Genomic DNA, 21,097 nt, shown 5'->3' with positions numbered 1-21,097 from the left:
GAATAAAAATAAAATAATATTAAAAGAGATTGAAGCTAAAATCACATACAAATGCAGCTTAATTAATAAAAGTAAAACATTATGGAAGATTTAGACAGACTTCTTCATAATAGTCATAATAATGATCATACTGTATATGTAGTTAAACTTGCCTAGTTACATTTTTGGCAAATAAAGAAGAGATTATTTCTTTTTGTTGATGTTTTTGTATATAATGATGCTCTTGACAGACCTGTTTTACTGTAAAAGCGCATCTTCAGGTGTTTCTTTAAACAGCAGCCGCAGTTTAGATTTTCCACTTATGAATAAAAAAAAAAACGTTTATTTATTTTTGCTAATTATTATTTTATTTCAGCCAGTTTTTTCAGACACTGTTGTTAGTTTTGTGTTTTAGTTTGTCATTTGTTGTCACTTTTTAATTTTATTTCAGCTAATGAAGTTTTGTGACCAATATTTTGACTTTGTTTCATTTTTTGTTCGCTAAAATGACCATGTGAAGAGATTTTCTGATCACAAACCCTGCATTGTTTCCTAAAGGTTGCTGAAATCTGTCCATCATAACCCAGCGAAGTTTGCCATTCCAGAGGAGAAGCTAAAACCCTTTGAGAAGCTAATTTTTAAGCTGGAGGGGCAGCTGTTGGACAGCATGATCTTTCAGGTTGACGTTGTTTCTACACTTCCTCATTTTAATGTTTTTGAAACCCTTATTATTAAAGGCATAGTTTGATCAAATTCAATCGTTATTTACTCATCCTTCACTTGTTCCAAACCTGTTTGATTTTCTTTCTTTTAAGGAAGATATGGTGTAGAATGTTGTAAAAACAGTCAATGACTTTCATAGGATTGAATGAGAATGATAATGGCTTTTTTTGAAAAACATACATATATTAAATATTATATATAAACATATATTTTGATACAATCTTGTAAAGATGTTTAGACATATCCAGTACATAGATAAAATGCTTAAATATGTATTGTAAAAATGACATGTTTGCACGTAATTGTAAAAAAAAAAAGTAGTTTCATAAAACTATACTATATGCATGTAATTGGTAATATACATACATACATACATGAATTTGTATATTAAATATTAAGGTAAATTGGCAGGGTTGGTGATGGGAAATGGGGAAAAAGGAGCGAGGACTCAAGTGCAGAAAAAATGGGAATTTATTAAATAATAAAAATAAAATAAAATGCAAAATAAACTACCCCGAGGGGGAAAACATTAACAAAACAAATACATACACAAACAAACTTCACTGGGCTGGCTGGTAAGGAACAGGACTGGAAACATGACAAGACAAGGGTTCAAACAACAACATGTGATGACGAACTGGCACAGGACAGCAAAAGTGAGGGGTATATAAACTGTAGAAAATTAACACACAAACAGGTGAACACAATTAACTAATAATGGGTAAACAAGGAGGGTGGGACTAGACAATAGACGGGAGAGCGCATGACACAGAGAGACAATACAAGCCATGCGCTCACATAACACAACACTGAAGCACACGACAAAAGCACGTGACCACAATGTAAACACCGAGCCACGTGCTTTGACAAAAGACGCAAGACACGAGCACACGATGAATGAAAACACTCACCGTGCGCTCACACACGCAGCGTGCATGCTTCATCCCAGCGCCGACCAAAACCGAAACCAACAAGACTGAGACGCTGGGAATGAAACACCACACTGCTGACAGACGAAAACACAAACACGAGTACAAGAGCGCACGCGTCTGAGTGACGCAGAGCGCGCGCGCGGCCGCATCAAGCAGGAGCGCTCACACTCTGCGTACACCCACGATGGCGCGCGCACACACAGAGACAGAAACAGGACCAGACATGGGTAGTGTCCGAGTTCTGCCACCAAAACAAGAATTTACAAGACCAGAGTGGCAGAACCCTGACAGTAAATATTTCGGTAAAAAAGTTTTTTTTTTTCACTAAATTTTTTGGCTGAATTATTGTGCTTTGAAATGTCAGGAGTGTTTAATTTGTTGTGTTATTTATTGTTTTATTTGTTTATTTTGTTATTTTCTTTATATATTATGTTTGTTTTTCATGCAGGCTTGGCTCTTTGAATGGCTAAAAATGTGATTCCTTTAGAAATAGTAGAATTTTAAAAATCTAAATAGATCTTAAAAGGCCGTTTTAGTTTTGTTTATTTTATTTTATTTATAGATGTTTTTTTTCATTTATTTATGGTTGTTTATGTCTTATAATTGCTATAAACCCATGTATTACGAAAAGAGTCATACATTAAAAACTGCGTGAAGTTAGTGGCTGAATTATTGTGCTTTGAAATGTCACAAGTGTTTAATATGTTGTGTTATTTATTTTTCTATTTGTTTATTTTGTTATTTTATTCATTCTTTTTATATGTTTTGTTTTTCATACAGACTTGAGCCTTTGGAAGATTTAAAATGTGATTCCTTTAGAACTAATAGATTTATTTTTAATCAAACTAGATCTTTAAAAGCGGTTTTAATTTAAATTTGTTTATAGATTTTTCATTTATTTATTGTTGTTTAACTCTTTTTTCTTGCTATAAACCATCTATATCTATTAGGGAAAAGTGTTATTCATCAAACACTGCTTTTTCTTACTCTCTCACTTTTTCTTTCTCATATGCAGGCTTGTGTGGAACAGAGGTTTGATAACCCAGGAGAAAATGTATCCGTCTCTAAGAACAGTGCCTTTGCAGAGGAGTTTGCGTACAATATCAGAACCATTTTTGCCAACGTTGAGTCAAAGCTTGGTTTGTATTAATAGTTATATTAATATTGCACCAAATGGCTTTATTGAGACATCATGACTGCGGAAAAAAAATCCTTAATGCATCTGAATTACGCAGGTGAGCCATCAGAGATTGACCAGCGGGATAAATATACGGGTGTTTGTGGCCTATTTGTGCTCCACTTCCATATCTTCAGAGCTGTGGACAAGAAGATCTACAAGTCCCTGCTGGACGTGTGTAAAAAAGTGAGTGCACTAACTAGTGAGATGAAAACTTTGTGTCTATCTGCTCTCCAAGTATAATCTCATTTGCTTTGGCTCTTCCTCCAGGTTCCTGCTGTGACATTAGCAGCTAATATAATCTGGTTTCCGGACACGTTTCTGATTAATAAAGTTCCAGCGGCAGCTAAACTGATGGACAAGAAGAGTCTCCAGAGCATTCGCAGCAGTAGAGATGTGTTTCTGCAGCAAAAAGCTCAGACACTAATGAAGTAAGACACATTTCTGATGTCCAGGCCTCTGGAAATCCTTAAAAACTTTGAATCTAGTGTTTTCAAAGTGCTTGGAAATATACTTATGTTGCTTTCATAATGATTTGTTACTAAATGGGTAATAATAATAATGAACTATTTAAATAAAATTAATATTTTTGGTTTAGCATAAAATGAAAACTCTGGAGTCTATGGATATGCTTGTAGCCTAGTCATTTTCAATGTTCACTTTATTTAAGTAGCACATGTTAATACAACAAAAGTTGACCACAGTGCTGTACGCCAACAATAAGAATTAAACACTAAGTACAATGTCCTTACCTACAATAAGAGCTTAATTATCTTAATATCTTCACACAACCCAAAATTTAATCTTCATATTTACAAGCACAATACGTACCAGATAACAGTTTAAATAATAAAACACATTTATATAGGGTCAAATGCTAATGGAAAATAAAATTTTTGTCAAATAAGTCAATTACATTTTAAGAGAGTTAATTTTTGCTTGGAATAATAGCATTTACAGAATACTACAACAAACATGATCTGGTTTAATGTAGTATGAACTATGCACTGTATATGTATGTAAACATGCAGTTTGCCACTGTAAAGTGCTGGAAAAGTTTGAAAATGCATCTGAAAAGTGCTTAAGTCTTACTTTAAAATGTGTAAGAACCCAGGATGTAATTAAAGTGCCCATATTAAGTTTTTTCAGATTCCTGGTTTTGTTTTGGGAGTTTTTTTAACCTAGGCATACGTTAGGTGTTTGCGACATTCATTCATTCATTCATTTTCTTGTCAGCTAAGTCCCTTTTTTAATCCGGGGTCGCCACAGCGGAATGAGCCGCCAACTTATCCAGCAAGTTTTTTACGCAGCAGATGCCCTTCCAGCCGCAACCAATCTCTGGGAAACATCCACACACACACTACGGACAATTTAGCCTTCCCAATTCTCCTGTATCGCATGCATTTGGACTGTGGGGGAAACCGGAGCACCCGGAGGAAACCCACGCGAACGCAGCGAGAACATGCAAACTCCACACAGAAATGTCAACTGATCCAAGGATCGAACCAGCGACCTTCTTGCTGTGAGGCGAACGTGCTACCCACTGCGCCACTGCGATGTTTGCGACATTTATCATCATAACATTTTGTAATTGGTGTTTTAACATTGACTAAGGGGGCTTTCACACCTACACTTTTGTTTCGGAACGTATCTCGTTTGCCCAGTTAGTGCGGTTCGATTGGCATATGTGAACAGGGCAATCGCGCTCTGTTCTGCGTCAAAGTAATCGCTCCGAGATCGCTTGAATGAGGTGGTCTCGGCTCGATTGAAACGAACCCTGGAGCAGTTCGATTGCATTGAGAAAGCGATCCGATCCGAGCGCGGTTATATCACAGTGTTTTATGGATATGTAATAGGCTTACGGCTATTTGAAGAGAGAATTATGAGTAGGGCGGGAAGTTTCGCGAGTCTCCGGATGCCCGCAAATGAGTGATGATCTCCCGGTAATCTCGCGTCTCTCTCCCAGTCCTCAAATAGGCATCGTCGCGCACCCTTCTCACCCCTCCCCACCGTGTCTCTCCTCAGACACGTCACGCGCGCGCACCCTGTCAATCACCACCAAACCACCACCTCTCCTGACAGCTGAGCGGTACGCTGCAAAATAAACCCTGACACTCTGACCAATGTAAGGAGAGTTTACTCGCACGTGACTTGTTTTAGCTCTTTTGGTCCGATTAGAAACTTTGCAGTGTGAAAGCGAACCGCACCAAGAGCAAAGAGCAACAATGTAACAATTTTAATCTCTGTTTCGGAACAACTGAATCGATTCACAGGTGTGAAAGCACCCTTAATGTTAGTATGTATTTACAGGGCTTGACATTAACACCCGCCAACCCCCCAGATGCAGGTAGCTTTCAGCTGTGGCTGGTTAGACTGACACTCCCACTAGCCACTTTGGCTGGTTAGAATTTTTTTAATTTTTATTTGTATTTTTTTTTTGACAATATGCATGGCCCAATATTTGTGCAAATGTAATCTTGAGTCTTGTGAATCGAGAAGCAGCATGACTGACAAAAATAATTGTGTTTGCGCAAGCAAAAGAAAGCAGGCGAATAGAGATGATGGGATGTGCGCGATTATTTAAAAAGCGTGAGTGTTCCCGTTTACTTGCCAGCCTAGAGGAAACACAATTGGGCGATCTGTTCTCTTTGAAATAAACTGCGATGATTGTGCCACAGTCCTGCTGCTTTCAAGAGCTCAATATTTTTTAAAAATATAATACAAATAATATATATATATATATATATATATATATATATATGTATATATATATATATATATATATATATATATATATATGTATATGTATATATATATATATATATATATATATATATATATATATATATATATATATATATATATATATATATATATGAGCAGTATCACACGAGTAGCAAGCAGTGTGCTATGGCTGTATTGGTGGGAGGCGTGCGATGCACACTGCTACAATAGTGATATTAGCACACTGCTGCGAGTGTGATATTGTGTTTATACAACAGTTCGACGGCACAATCTTGTACATAAAAAAAAAAACATTTTTCACATGTGCAGCTGACGTCAGAAAAGCAGAAACTTTAGCAGTCACTTTAGAGATAGTATTTGAATGATTCTCTATAGCGTAATGTGAAGCTGCGCTTCTGGGGCCTCATGTACGAAGACTTGCGTGGAAATCATTCTAAAACATTGCGTACGCACAAAGCTGTAAATGTGCGTACGCCGAATCTCACGCATATTCTTTTGTACATCCGAATGAACGTGAAACTGAGCGCAACATGCACGAGCACAAAACCCCTCCCTGACTCCTCCCCCGTATGAATATGCTAATGACTCTACTTTGGCAAAACCCAACGAAAAAGCAATGGCAAAAGCAAGCAAAAAGAGAAACTGAACAGAATGTGAATTGGAGGTGCTGCTTTCGGAGGTAGACCGGAGGAATAAACAACAAAAGAAAAAAAATAGAGTGGGAAAGTTTAGCTGATGCGGTTAACACAGTTGGGTCTGAACATCGCACTGAGTGAATTAAAAAAGAAATATTGTGGTTTATAGGTGTAAAATGTTGCAGTACTCTTAACAGTCTCAGTGGCGCTGCTCGTAAGACGCATATCAACATGTTTTGACACGTTTGAGCATGAACTCGGTTCGAATCCAGCGTCTGATGAACACTTTCCTCTTTTTTCCCCCGCTACATATCAGATTTTGCCAACTATTTATCACGAGAAAGACAAGTAGGAACCATTAATAAGTTTGTGCATCAATTTTATTTGCACATTTATTGAATGGAAATGTTTCTGATTCACGCATGCAAATTCATCTTCAGATAGTGTCTTTATAGCGATGTGCGTGCGGTAGATAGCTCAGTTTACATTGGGAAAACAGGCGACCGCTGCAAATTGCGCTTTAATGTTTAGCTGGTCAAATGTATGGTATGGAAACCTTATATACCTGCTAGATGAACCCGTCTCATACAGCTGCCATTGCAAGGCTCAGACACTTTGTAGAGAGGAATTTACCACAACTGCCTCTAGGAGTCGCCAATGGAAATAAAACAGACACGCACAAAAAATGTGCGTACGCCAGCCATAAAGCTGCGGTGAAGCTGCGCACATTTCCACGTTCAGTTCATTGTTAGTAAATCCAAACGTGAGCGATTCTGAGCGTGAAACCTGGCGTACGCAAAGTTTTTGTGCGTACGCAGCGTTGATACATGAGGCCCCTGGTGTGTGACCCCCTTACTTTTGAAAATTTTGCTCACATTTTAAGATTAGAAGGCTGAACGTGACATCAAATGCCTTCCTCAAGAGAACACACTGAGCAAGGGCTTATTATACGGTTCTGGCGCCATCTTGTGGATCGACAATGTCAACCATCTATGGCCACCGACAAGCTCTCAGAAATTGTAAATATTTAAAAATAGGCACTATTCTACTAATAAACTGCATAGTTTCAATCTAAAAACACTACATGCTCGACTAAAAAAGCCTCAAAAGCACATTTTGTTGTCTAACAACAGTAATATTTGTCAAACTGTAACCTGTTTGTTGCTTGCTGTATCTAGGTGGGTTAGTTATATATTAGTAGTGGGCCGTTATCGGCGTGAACGTGCTGCCTTAACGCGAGACTCTTACCGCGCGAAAAAAAAAAAAAAAAACGTTAATCTGTTCTCAAAGTTGAGCTGGGTCTGTTCTACGCAAGCTATGATGACTTTCTCCTTGATATTTTAGCGCGCATGTATACCTGACCGGTGAGCCGTCTGACAAAAAAGTGCCCTTCTGAATCCAATCAGCAGGATGCCTGACTTTAACAGCAGTTCAGCAGTTTCACTTTAACTCATGAACATTTCATTCATGCCCCTCTGAAAAACTGGGGTATTAGACGCAAAGAAGGAGTAAGGACTGGTGAGAGTGTTATGGAATATAATAACGCACGCCAAACGGAAAGAAAAAATCTTGTGCATTTTGCGATGTGTGATATATATAAATTTACATATAATTTTTCAAGTGTTTTCATAAGGGATTTATATAGGGCTGATATTATAGCTAGCATTTTCTGTGTGCAGGGACATGCAGTCCTACTACATATTTGTAACCTCCTGGATGATGAAGATGGAGTCGATATTATCAAAAGAACCAAAACCAGACAAGCTGTCCGAGGATTTGAGCAACAGGTGTAATATTTTTGTGCAGGTATTAACTGATATTTGTTCTTCAGTTTTTACTTAATTACATTTCCAGTGCATTTCATAATCAGATGTGTTTGTATTTGAACAGGGAATACTGTATGCTTACAGCATCAGCACTATCATCAAGACCACTATGAACATGTACATGTCCATGCAGAGACCCATGACCAAGACCTCGGTGAAGGCCCTGTGCCGATTGGTCGAACTGTTAAAAGTAGGTTAATGAGTTAATCCTTTAAGTATTTCAAGCAGACTTTTCTTGCATTTTATATAAACTTTTTATAGCATAGTTTACTGTTTGTTAGCTACTAGACAGTTTTTACTGAAGGTCTAGTACAGGCTATTCAATTGGCGGCCCACAGGCCAAATCCGGCCCCCAAGACAATTTGTTCCGGTCCTCCAAAAAAGTGCGACCAAGACATCGAGAATAAATTTAGTTCAGTCGAAATGATTAAGTATGTATGAACGCAGATAATAACAACACTTCATTTAAATTCTTAGCTAATATATAGCTTAACTTTAGACAAATACTACTTTTTATTTATTCTTATTGTTATTTATTTATTCATTGTACTGTCAGTTATTGTTGTAGTAAAATTAGCACTCATGTTTAAATCAAAAACTTTTTCATTTCCAAGTCCAAAGAGAGATATGGACTGCTGTTTGCTTTTTATTAATATTTTGTGCTGTATTTGGATACTGAGCAGCAATAAACAACACTTTAAAATATCAGCAGTTTCCTTGTAATTTTCTAAACTAGTAGTGTTTTGAATTTAATAAATGCATAATAATCGTGATAACCGTAAAACCATGATTATTCTTTAGACTATAATCGTACAATCAATATCTATAACGGTTGCTTCCCTAATTGTTACGCAGTTCGAAACATAACAAATGAATGTTTTTGCATGTAGAAGAAGCCTACTTTAGCAATACACCGATTTTGTTGTGCTTCAAAACACAACATTTGAATATGTTTGTAACTACAATTACAATTTTATGCATTGTGGTGTTCAGAAAATGTAGACATTAGAGGGGTAGTTCACCCAAAATGGGTTAGTTCACCCCCAAAATAATAATTCTCACTTTAAATAATATACAAAATATACAGTTGAAGTCAAAATTATTAGCCCCCTTAATTATTATTAGCCCCCCTTTTTTCCCCCAATTTCTGTTTTAACAGAGATTTTTTCAACACATTTCTAATCATAATAGTTTTAATAACTCATTTCTAATAACTGATTTATTTAATTTTGCCATGATGACAATAAATAATATTTTACTCGATATTTTTAATACACTTCTAGACAGCTTAAATAATAACTAATAATTCTGACTATATATATATCACCCATACATAAAACCCAATTCTAGCAACATTTTAGCTGATCATCTATTAACCTCTCTATCTCTATTAGAGGTGTCTTTGTCAGTATGGTTAAAAAACAGTATTTACTATGCAGTACTTTAGTATATTTTCATGCGGGTGTCTTGAAAACTAAAAATAGATCTGGTACTAAATATATACTAGTTAACATTTATTATTATTTATTTAGGATATGCATTTTCACATTCTGATTTTGGGCATAATATGGCCCTACAATAAAAACAATATCATTTATCGCAATATATTTTGGTGTGATATATCGCACAACAAAAAATGGATATCGTGACAGGCCTATCCAACATACAGTTGAAGCCAGAATTATTAGCCCTCTTGTATATTTTTCCCTCAATTTCTGTTTAACGGAAAGAAGCTATTTTCATGAGACTTTTAATCAGTACTAATGGAAACTCTGATCCAATGCGACCCATTGCTTTTTCTCATGCTGGACAATTTATCACTCTCATCCATCAACCGAAGAAAGATTCTGTCAGTAGTTCTGACTTGGGACACTATGGCTGGATCCATCTGCTCCAACTGATCTATCCTGGAGGCCCTACTGGACATTATTAGTTTGGAATACACCACAGCCAAAATAAGTAGTGCCAGTAAAAAAAACTGTATATTTTTGGTTAAATATGAGATAGGCTGTATCAGAAATGTTTTAATCCTGATTTTGTACTTATTATCACAATATTACTGTTTTTATTTTACTTTACACTTTTTGTCGGGTGGATCTCTGGCTTTGTTTAAAATCAAAATGTTCCAAAAATAAATAAATAAAAAAAGAAGATATTTTCAACACATTTCTAAACATAATAGTTTTAATAACTAATTCCTAATTTCTAACTGATTTTATTTATCTTTGCCAGGATGACAGTAGATAATATTTTAACTTAAAAGGCTTAACTAGGTTCATTAGGCAAGTTAGGTTAACTAGGCAAATCATTACATAACAATGGTTTACTCTATACACAAACCAAAAATATATAGTATAAGGGGGCTAATAATATTGACCTTAAAATATTTATTATAAAATCAAAATCAGCTTACATTCTAGCCAAAATAAAACAAGTACGACTTTCTCCAGAGGAAAGATATTGCAGGAAAACTTTCTTGCTCTATTAAACATGATTCGGAAAATATTTGAAAAAGAAAAAAAAAAATCACAAGAGGGCTAATCATTTAGTCTTTAACTGTATAGCTTGTACACTAATTGCATGATGTCTAAAACACTAATTGTGTTCTATCAGGAAGTATTTATATGGGTGTTTGTTTGGCACAGGCTGTAGAGCATACGTTCCACCGCCGCTCACTGGTCGTAGCAGATTCAGTGTCCCACATCACACAACAGCTGCAGTCTCAAGCTCTGGTCTCTATCTCAATGGCTAAGGTACAATCGAATTACTCATAAATTAGCACTATGTATCGGGTATTGCGGACAATGACGGGATGTTTTCTTCATTCAGAAACGAGTGATCTCTGATAAAAAGTACAGCGAGCAGAGGCTGGATGTGCTTTCGGCTTTGGTTCTGGCCGAAAACACTCTGAACGGGCCGAGCACCAAAGAGAGGAGGTTGATCATGTCGCTGGCTCTCAGTGTTGGCACTCAGATGGTGAGTATAGATCAGTAAAGAGCATTTTTCAATCAAATCAATAACTTTTAAAAAATGCAACATTTTCAAAATGCATAATGCCAAGAGATTTGTTTTATGTCTTGTTCTGTGTTATTTTGTGTGTATGTGTTATTTGAATGTGTGTGTGTGTGTGTGTATATATATATATATATATATATATATATATATATATATATATATATATATATATATATATATATATATATGTATATATATATGTATATATATATATATATATATATATATATATATATATATATATATATGTATATATGTGTATATATATATATATATATATATATATATATATATATATATATATATATATGTGTTTGTATGTATATATATATATATATGTGTATATATATATATGTGTATATATATATATATATATATATATATATATATATATATATATATATATATATATATATATATATATTAGTGCTGTCAAAATTTGTGCGTGAATGCATACGATTCATTTGAAATATTTAACGTGTTAAAAACAATTAACGCAGTTGCAGTTTTTTTCCTGTTGTGGTCGACGTTTGTTTAATAAGCAAAGAAATGTGGATAAGACCAAGGAAGCACTTTTTGAAAGGTTCAGTATAAAACAATTAATGTCGCATCACCAGGCTATCCAGCGTTTCCCCCGGAGTTTCATCTAATTTTGTATTCTTTTTTTTCTTTTTCAATTTTTTTTGTTTCTTTTTCAATTTTTCAACTTTTGTTTTAATTGAATTTGATACCACATGCTGAACGAAAAGAAAAAACTCTGCATTTTGTGACTCCGTGGTCCTTTATGGCAATCAAAAATCACTGTTTATTATTGAGTATTGGGGTCCATGTAAATGTATCAGTGTATCAGTGCCAAATGATGTAGCGAGCTGTCAAAGTCAGCGCATTCTTCTGCCTTTCAGCATGCGCCCCTAAAATATTTCATTTTCAAGAAATTTTCAGTCTTTTAAATGTGATTAATCATGATTAATTGCAAAAAGAAGTGTGATTAATTAGTTATTTTTTTTACTCGAGTGACAGAACTAATGTGTATATACACACACACACACACACACACACACACACATATATATACACATATATACATACACACACATACGTGTCTGCTTGTGTTATCCCAAAATCTCAGTCCAGGAGGGCCGGTGTCTGCAAAGGTTAGTTGCAATCCCATTCAAACACCTGGGCTGGCTAATCAAGCTCTTATTCGGCTTTCTAGTAACATCCTTGCTGGTGTTTTGAAGCAAGTTGAAGCTAAAATCGGCAGGACATCGGCGATCCAGGACCGAGTTTGGGCACCTCTGTGTCCTCTTTATGTTCTGTACTGAGTGTTATTGTTGTTGTTTTTTTTCTGTTTTGTTAAATGCTGTGTTTTGATTAGTGTTTTTTGTGTGTGTGTTCGGATTTCTTTTACGCTCTTAAATGTTGTATTCTGTTGTACCCTGACTTGTTTTAATTTGTGGTGTTTTATTAAATGTTTTTTTTGTTTGTGTGTTCTCATTAATTTTATGTTCTGTGCTGTTTTTTGTTGCTTTTTATGTTAAATGCTGTGTTCTGTTTTGTTCTTACCTGTTTCGATTGGTTACGTTCTTTTTTTTTTGTTTAAGTGTTTTTGTTTTTTTATGTCAGGGGGGCCCAAACTAGGTCCTTAAGGACCATTGTCTTGCAAGGTTTAGTTCCAACTCCAATCAGACACTACTGGGCTAGCTAATCAAGCTATAACTAGGCTTTCTAGAATATCCTTGCTGGTGTTTTGAAGCTAGTTGGAGCTTAAATCTGCAGGACATTGGCCCTCCAGGACCAAGTTTTATGTGCTGTACTGTGTGTTTCTGTTTGTTTTTTCCTGTTTTGTTAAATGTTGTTTGTTTGTTTTTACACAGAAAACCTTCAAGGATGAAGAACTCTTGCCTTTACAGCTTGTGCTGAAAAAACTAGACTTAATCAGTGAACTAAGAGAACGGTAAGTTACATTTACTCAGCTAGCAATGCTATAAGCAACAGCAGATTTTAATTTGGTTTTTACAAGTGCATGATGGGATATGCTTTCTCCTCAGAGTCAAAGTGCAATGCGACTGCAGTTTTCTGTACTGGCATCGTACTGTCTTCCCCATCTACCTGGATGACGTGTATGAAAATGCTGTGGACGCTGCCAGAATTCATGTAAAACAACCTTTCAATAATACTTACTTGATTTTTTAATAACTAAATACTTTATTCATACTTTAATATATTTTCTCTAGTACATGTTCAGTGCGCTCAGAGACTGTGTGCCCACAATGCTACATGCCAAACACATGGAGTCATGTGATCAACTGCTGGAGTGTTATGACACTGAGATCATGGAAATCCTGAATGAGGTTAACAAAATGAAGGCTGTATATATACATATTTTATATATATATATATATATATATATATATATATATATATATATATATTTTACCTGTATATTATACATGTATATATATATATTTTGCAATTAAATTAAATATAAATTGTAGTTTTCTGGTCTTTAGCACCTGCTAGATAAGCTGTGTAAAGAGATTGAGAAGGATCTGCGATTATCTGTGCACACACACCTCAAACTGGACGACCGAAACCCTTTCAAAGTGGGCATGAAGGATCTGGCTCACTTTTTCTCTCTCAAGCCCATTCGCTTCTTCAACCGTTTCATCGACATCAAAGGTAGGGCACATGAAACACCCTTAGTAAATAATGAATATTTTAATAGGAACATATTATCAGATGTCGGCTGTTCGTCTTTGAAATTCCCTTTTAAAATGAGTGTGCAAAATTTGTTGCAAATGTTTCAATTTGCTAGCCTAAAGTTTTGCTACCTAAAGGTATTTTTTAGGGTGATAAATGAATTGGTAAAAGTTAATCCACTGAAAAAAGATTGACTATTTGCTTTCGCGGTTGGAGTTGCGGTTCTTCTTTGTTGACATCAGTTTGACATAAACATACTGAAATAAAAGGCCCTATCATACACCCAGCGCAATGTGGCGCAAGGCGTGACGCAATTGTTATTTGCTAGTTTCAGCTTGGCGCAAGAGTCGTTTAGATATTTTGTGCCACGCTGTTTAGATAGCAAATGCATTTACGCTCATATGTGCGCCCATAGGCGTTCGAGTCTAAAAAAGCAGGCGTGTTTTAGTGCGTTGTACTGAAACTGTAATAGTCTGTTCTTTAGACCAGTTCAAACCCGGTCGAAAGTCCGGCGCAGAGTGCACCTCTCTTACACACTGCTTAATACACACAAGATGTAGAGCAATATGCAAATATCTTTACATATGAAAAATAATTAAAATATTAAGGATATAATAAGAATATATATAGGATATTAATATAAAGGATTAAAATATTACAAAACATATTATTTTCTAGCCTACATGAATTTAAAAACCTTAGATTTGTCCACCTGTCAGGTGTCAGACCAGATGGGGCACAGCATGTGTATTTGGATATAACTCAGTATTTTGAACACACTTCGTTATTATCGTTCATTTATTCATTTGCTGGAAATTAGAACTGAATTTAAAAATAGTCTTGAAACAAATATTTGTGCTTAACAAACGAAATTAATTATTTATAGGCTAATTGATGTCTGTGCGTACAAGGTTTCTCTATCCATGAGAGCAAAAGTGAAAGTGAATTATGAGATGCCTTATCTCTCATTCTCTTTGTTCTTGCTAGTGAAATGCTCAGTTTTTCCACTTCCACTTACTTTACGTCATGTAAATAGCAAATGCGCTTAAGGCACGACTGACTCTTAAAGGGAATGGGAGATGACACTCTGATTGGTTTATTCTCAAAACACACCTATAACTCATTAGGAAAATAAACTCAACCCTTTTAGACCAGGGTTTTTCAAAGTCTAAGACAGTGGGCCTCCCTTTTGACACAACTTATCCATTGGCGCCCCCCTCCTCCCAAACACGCACGCACGCATATATATAAAGACACAGACAGATGCCAGACTGTTAACTCACTTTTATCATCATTTGCATGAAAGTGAAATTATTTACAGAGTAATAACAAGTAATTTAATATAACGTTTTTAAAACTAGGATGATGGTTCAATATGAATAGAACAGTTCCAAGAACTGTCCATCCCAGTCAATACAGTGGAAGTTTAGTGGGTCTCATGCTGTCATTAGCCAAAATATTTTGACAAACCACGTTGCGGTGCGCACCTGCCTCAGATCCCACGGAAGGAGCTCTGGATCATAAAAGGAGGAACAAGGGCAGAGGAAGCCGAGAGAGGACCGGACCCGGACATATTTCACTTTTGCTTTCAGTTTGACGGCAGTCTCCGTTAGGATCTGCCGTCCGTTTGTTTTGGTTTAGACGGAGCTGCCGTCACTGTCATTAATAAATCACTTTAAAACTGCTTCGGTTCTCCGCCTCCTTCCCGGCGGCCAAAGGGCCGTGAACTTCATTACAGCTTTGAATCGGGGTGGGTCTCAGAAACCGACCCATTGTATTAGCAGGCATATAATAAACGTTTAAACATAATAAAAAATACATATAATAATTAAACTTAAAAATTATATTTTTATTATATAATATTTTTTCCCGCGCCTCCCCTGACATGCTCTGGCGCCCCCCAGGGGAGGCGCGCCTCACACTTTGAAAACCCCTGTTTTAGACCATGCGCCACGGCTCAAAGCGGATTGTCTCGTCCTTAAAATAGCAAAAGTGGATTCTGACACGCCCTGAAAGCCTTTGCGCCCTGCACTTTCTTGCGCATGGACCGTCAAAATAGAGCCTATATATTTTAAACACTAACAGAGTTAACTAGTTATATATTTTATTGCTGTTATGCTATGAACTAATTGCAAACAAAAATAAATGTTTGTTCTTGCATAGTTTTTTTTTGTGTATCCATAGAAAATGTTTGTTTTATATTAACTATAACTTAGTTAACTATAACTATTGATATTTAATATAAAGTAATATTAAATATAAATATGATATTAAATAATTTTAAATTATTTAATTTTCATTTCTTTTTTTCTGTTAAAAAGTGAATGCTGCATTGTTTATATTTAACAATCATTTAAATATTAATGTTACATTATTCATGGTAATGTTATTTGAAAGAGTTTATGAGTATATGAAAAAAATAACTTCAATTTATTTAATAAGAATAAATTTACATTTAAATTTACAAAATTACATTTACATTTAACAAACCTGATGAGTATTTTTCTTGGCATATTCAACTTTAATTATCCTGCCTTATTTTGTCATAACCTTGAGGTTTATTTCTGATCAAACCTTCTATCTCCTGCAGCCTATGTGACTCACTATCTAGACAAGACATTTTACAACTTGACGACCGTGGCTCTTCATGACTGGGCCACGTACAGTGAGATGAGGAACCTGGCAACCCAGCGCTACGGTTTAGTCATGACCGAGGCTCATCTTCCCAGCCAAACTCTGGAACAGGTGTGTGACACAACAGAACATCTCAAAAACTGTGTTACATTCAACATGATGTCATAGTTAAGTGTCTTCTAGGGGCTGGACGTCCTGGAGATTATGAGGAACATTCACGTCTTTGTGTCTCGCTACCTTTACAACCTAAACAACCAGGCAAGACTTCTCCTCTGAGGTTATTAATCCACAAAGGCTGCGCTTGGTGTGTTTTTTATAATACATCTTCTGTATTGTGTTTTAGATCTTCATTGAGAGGACCAGCAACAACAAGCACTTAAACACCATAAACATCCGCCATATCGCCAACTCCATTCGGACTCATGGAACTGGCATCATGAACACAACGGTGTGTAGAAATCCTGTCAGGGTCCTCTTTTTACCTGAGGAATCATTCGAATGCTAAAAAAGTATGCTGCAAATTTATGTGCTGTTGAAGTTGGGTCATTTCAGCATTGATAACGCAATGTGCAAATCTGCAATAGTTACATTGCAGGATGTCACGCCATTTCAAATGTGCTTAAACCATTTGAACACAAGAAATGAGAAAGTTTGCCACTTAAACAAAGATTGATTGTGTTTCGGTATTTATACAATTAAGACTACACCATGTTATGTTACATTTGATCACAGATTTTCTGAACTTTAATAATGTTTTGGTGGAGCTTAGGAATCCTCCGAAAACCATACAGTGGTGTTTATTTCATTTTTCATCTTTGCTTAATGTTTTAATCTGTGCTTTATTTGATTTTACTTTGTTTGTGTATATACAGTTGCAGTGAGAATTATTAGCCTCCTGAGGATTTTTTTTTTCCGAATAATTTCCAAATTATGTTTAACAGAGCAAAGAAATTTTAGTTTAACTCCGTTTTTTAATGAAAGATATTAGTCAGAGAGCCACAGCATCAAATACATAGAATGCTCCAACGTAGCAGCCGAACACAGTTTGCTTATATTTTCTTTCTCTCTGAATAAAGTATTAAAAATGCATATTTTTGCATTAAGAGAGAAAAATAAATAAATAAATAAAATTATATATATATATATATATATATATATATATATATATATATATATATATATATATATATATATATATATATATATATATATATATATAACATCATTTGAAAAAGAATTAAAAAAAAAAAAAAAATATATATATATATATATATATATATATATATATATATATATATATATATATATATATATATATATAAAATAAAAAGTTAGATAAAATAACATTATAGATAAACACATATTAGGCCATAAAACAATACAGAACATATATGAATACAAATATGCAAAGGGTACAGCAGTATAACATAAAATAATAACAATTATATAAATAAATAAATAAAAAACAGTATCCATTTATAGCTAGGTCAGCTATATACATGCATTCATATACGCACATACATATACCCATATTTCTTTATTTATTATTATTTTATTGGTCACACTTTACAATAAGGTTCATTAGTTAATGTTAATTAATGCATTTACCAAGATGAACAAACAATGAACAATACATTTACTACTGTATTTGTTCATGTTAGTAAACGTTAGTTAATGAAAATACAGTTGTTCATTGTTAGTTCATGTTAACTCATGGTGCATTAACTAATGGTAACAAGCATGGACTTAAATGTTAATAATGCATTAGTAAATGTTCATTTACGATTAATAAATGCTGTACATGTGTTGTTCATGATTAGTTCATGTTAGTAAATGCATTAACTAATGAACCTTATTGTAAAGTGTTACCAGATTATTTTATTTTTTTAAGTGTAAGAGAAAGGGTTGCCAAATAGAGTCAAATTTTTCAGTATTACCGCAAATTGTATATCTAATCTTTTCTATTTGCATAGACTGCATTAGATCATGCATCCAATGTACATAACTGGGTGGGGAAGGAGTTTTCCAGTTCAGTGTTAAAAGCCTTTTAGAAGAGCAAATCATTTTTCACGGTATTCCCTATAACTTCTATTTCATCTGGAGGAAGTCTTATTTGTTTTATTTCGGCTAGAATAAAAGCACTTTTTTTATAAAACATTTTAAGGTCAATATTATTAGCCCCCTTAAACAATATATTTATTTGGTTTTCTGCAGAGCCTAATTACCCTAACTTGCCTAATTAACCTTCAAATTTAACTTTAAGCTTAATACTAGTGTCTTGAAAAATATCTAGTAAAATATTATGTCCTGTCAAGGCAAAGATAAAAGAAGTCAGTTATTAGAATGAGTTGGCAAAAGTCTTCTTTCCATTAAACAGAAATTTTCAGCGCCAGTAGCCTAGTGGTTAGTGCGTCAACATAGTGCCTACGGCGACCTGAGTTTGATTCCCAACTCGAGGTCTTTTGCTGATCCTTCGCCTCTCTCTGCTGCCCTCACCTTCCTGTCTGTAATCTCCACTGTCCTGTACATTTAAAGCTGAAAACCCCAAAAAAAATGTGTTTAAAAAAACTGAAATTGGGGAAAAATATAAATCGTTAGTATCAACTGTAGAATCAGTTTTTTTTTTACTTGAGAACACACGCAATCAGATCTTTCCAGTCCACAAATGAATTATAACATGTGATTTGTGAAATTTAACAGATTAACTGATACATTTTTCTACTAATTGTACTTGAAAAAAGGTGTTGTTTTATGCCGAGTTTAGACGGCACGATTTTCAAAGTAGTGGTGTCACTGATGGTTTCACACTGCATGACTATCTGGGCAGCATTCTGTCTGTGCTGTGTTCACACTGCAGGATGGACCGCCGACAGGGGGTTTTACACTGCATGACTTTACAAAAGGAGAATCGCCGACAACTTTGTCCAAACTACGTCTCACAACCAAACACACGTGAGAAGTGACATAGAAACAAAGCGAGGTCACGTAGTATTGTTATTTACTACATAATGAGAAAGAAGCCTTTAGTGGCCTCGAAAATGTACTTATTTTGCTCACTTGGCTTTGAAGGGAATTAGCAATTATTCGACTTGGTTCTGATATTGCTCAGATGACACGTCACACAGACACGGGTGCCCCTGCCAAATTTAGACTAGTATTTCCTTCATTTTGGGTGCAAATAGACTAGAAATGAGCGCTTTTATCTTCTCCCCATCCTCCCGCTGGCCTGCAGATACCCACACTAGTGGATACTGCTCTCTCATTGGCTGTAGGTGATCGCCGATGTTATTTTCAATCAGATCACAATTCACACGGCATGATTTTAATAGCCAACAGGTCCAAATATTTAGCATGCCAAATATCTAAAGGGTGTCTGTGACTTATCTGCGATTCTCTCAGATTGTGTCATTGATAGTTCAGGCTGTGTAATTGTTACTCAGGTGAACGAGCACCGATTTGCCTGTGATTTCAGGCATTTGTCTGCGATTTCTCAAAATCTGTCGGCGAGGCAAAATCGGGGCTAAAATCATGCCGTCTGAACTTGACATTACTTAAAGTCTTTGTCCTGTCTAAAACCATGTTTATATCTCCTCAGGTGAACTTCACGTATCAGTTCCTCCGCAAGAAGTTCTACATTTTCAGTCAGTTCATGTACGACGAGCACATCAAATCCAGACTCATCAAAGACATCCGATTCTTCAGGGAAACCAAGGATCAAACCGACCAAAAGGTAGGTTGGTCTCCATTTGCGTCTTATTATTTGGTAAAGTGCTATTCATTTATTTTGACATGCGTGCTGTGTTTAGTACCCATTTGAGCGAGCAGAAAAGTTCAACCGCGGTATCAGGAAGTTGGGTCTTACTCCAGATGGTCAGAGCTACCTGGACCAGTTCAGACAGCTCATCAGTCAGATCGGTAAGAGGCTTTCAAACACATCTAGTAATCTTTCCTTTTGTCTTACTGTTAACTTTATGTTGGGTTGGTTTAAGGAACACTCCACAAAAAAAATCTTTTTCTCAAGTCCCTTATAGTTAAACTGTTGAGTTTTACCATTTTTCGAATCCATTCAGTCGATCTCCAGGTCTGTCGAGAGCACTTTTAGCTTAGCTTAGCATACATTATTGAATCAGATTAGATCATTAGCATCTCCTTCATAAGTCCTTAGATTTTTCCTTTTAAAAAGCTTTACGCTTCTGTAGTGACATGGTGTATTAAGACAGACGGAAAATGAATAGTTGCAAATATGGCTAAGAAATCTACTTTCGTCCAGCGAAATTAACAAGGTACTTTGCTGCCGTGTTCATAGCTGCAACTGGTGCAATATTACACAGCACCCAAAAAAAAAGTTTAATCATCTCTAACAAATGTCTCTGTATCATTGCACCTGCCACAGAATCATGACACAATACAGAGTTTAAGAGAATACATAGTAACGAAAATGATTAGACATGTTATTTGGATATTAAAGAAATATGTAATGTTTTTGAGTAATCAAAATTTCGAACGTTTATTTTTCTAGCGCACATTGTTTTTCTTTAGGTAAACGATAAAGCTGTGCAAGCTAATACACTGAAAAATTAATCAAAATCTGATCATTTGCTTTCGCATTTGGAGTGGCAGTTCTTTGTTGACATCAGTTAGACAACTTTAACAGCCACCATAAAGCCTGGTTTATACTTCTGCGTCAAGTTATTGGTATGACCCACGGTACATGCAGTGCGCGTAGCT

General features: G+C 35.4%; 1 protein-coding gene across 3 annotated transcripts in view; it reads left to right on the top strand.

Annotated features, from left to right (window-relative positions):
* Positions 1-21,097, top strand: part of washc4 (WASH complex subunit 4) — a 53,225-nt gene that overhangs the window by 15,350 nt on the left and 16,778 nt on the right. For all 3 annotated transcript variants that reach the window (XR_012400460.1, XM_689025.10, XM_073943255.1), the window contains exons 10-26: positions 538-658; positions 2,650-2,773; positions 2,870-2,997; positions 3,082-3,242; positions 7,871-7,997; positions 8,082-8,207; positions 10,663-10,770; positions 10,847-10,993; positions 12,910-12,989; positions 13,084-13,189; positions 13,270-13,386; positions 13,546-13,714; positions 16,326-16,480; positions 16,553-16,627; positions 16,713-16,817; positions 19,965-20,099; positions 20,176-20,284. Coding sequence is in view for 2 of the 3 variants with exons in the window: in XM_689025.10 (XP_694117.3) it covers positions 538-658; positions 2,650-2,773; positions 2,870-2,997; positions 3,082-3,242; positions 7,871-7,997; positions 8,082-8,207; positions 10,663-10,770; positions 10,847-10,993; positions 12,910-12,989; positions 13,084-13,189; positions 13,270-13,386; positions 13,546-13,714; positions 16,326-16,480; positions 16,553-16,627; positions 16,713-16,817; positions 19,965-20,099; positions 20,176-20,284 (2,093 nt within the window). In the remaining variant the exon portion in view is untranslated. The remainder of the gene's footprint in view (positions 1-537; positions 659-2,649; positions 2,774-2,869; positions 2,998-3,081; positions 3,243-7,870; positions 7,998-8,081; positions 8,208-10,662; positions 10,771-10,846; positions 10,994-12,909; positions 12,990-13,083; positions 13,190-13,269; positions 13,387-13,545; positions 13,715-16,325; positions 16,481-16,552; positions 16,628-16,712; positions 16,818-19,964; positions 20,100-20,175; positions 20,285-21,097) is intronic.

Source organism: Danio rerio, chromosome 25, assembly GCF_049306965.1.
Source record: "Danio rerio strain Tuebingen ecotype United States chromosome 25, GRCz12tu, whole genome shotgun sequence".
Classification (NCBI taxonomy): Eukaryota; Metazoa; Chordata; class Actinopteri; order Cypriniformes; family Danionidae; genus Danio; species Danio rerio.
This window is presented reverse-complemented; position numbering and strand designations above follow the sequence as displayed.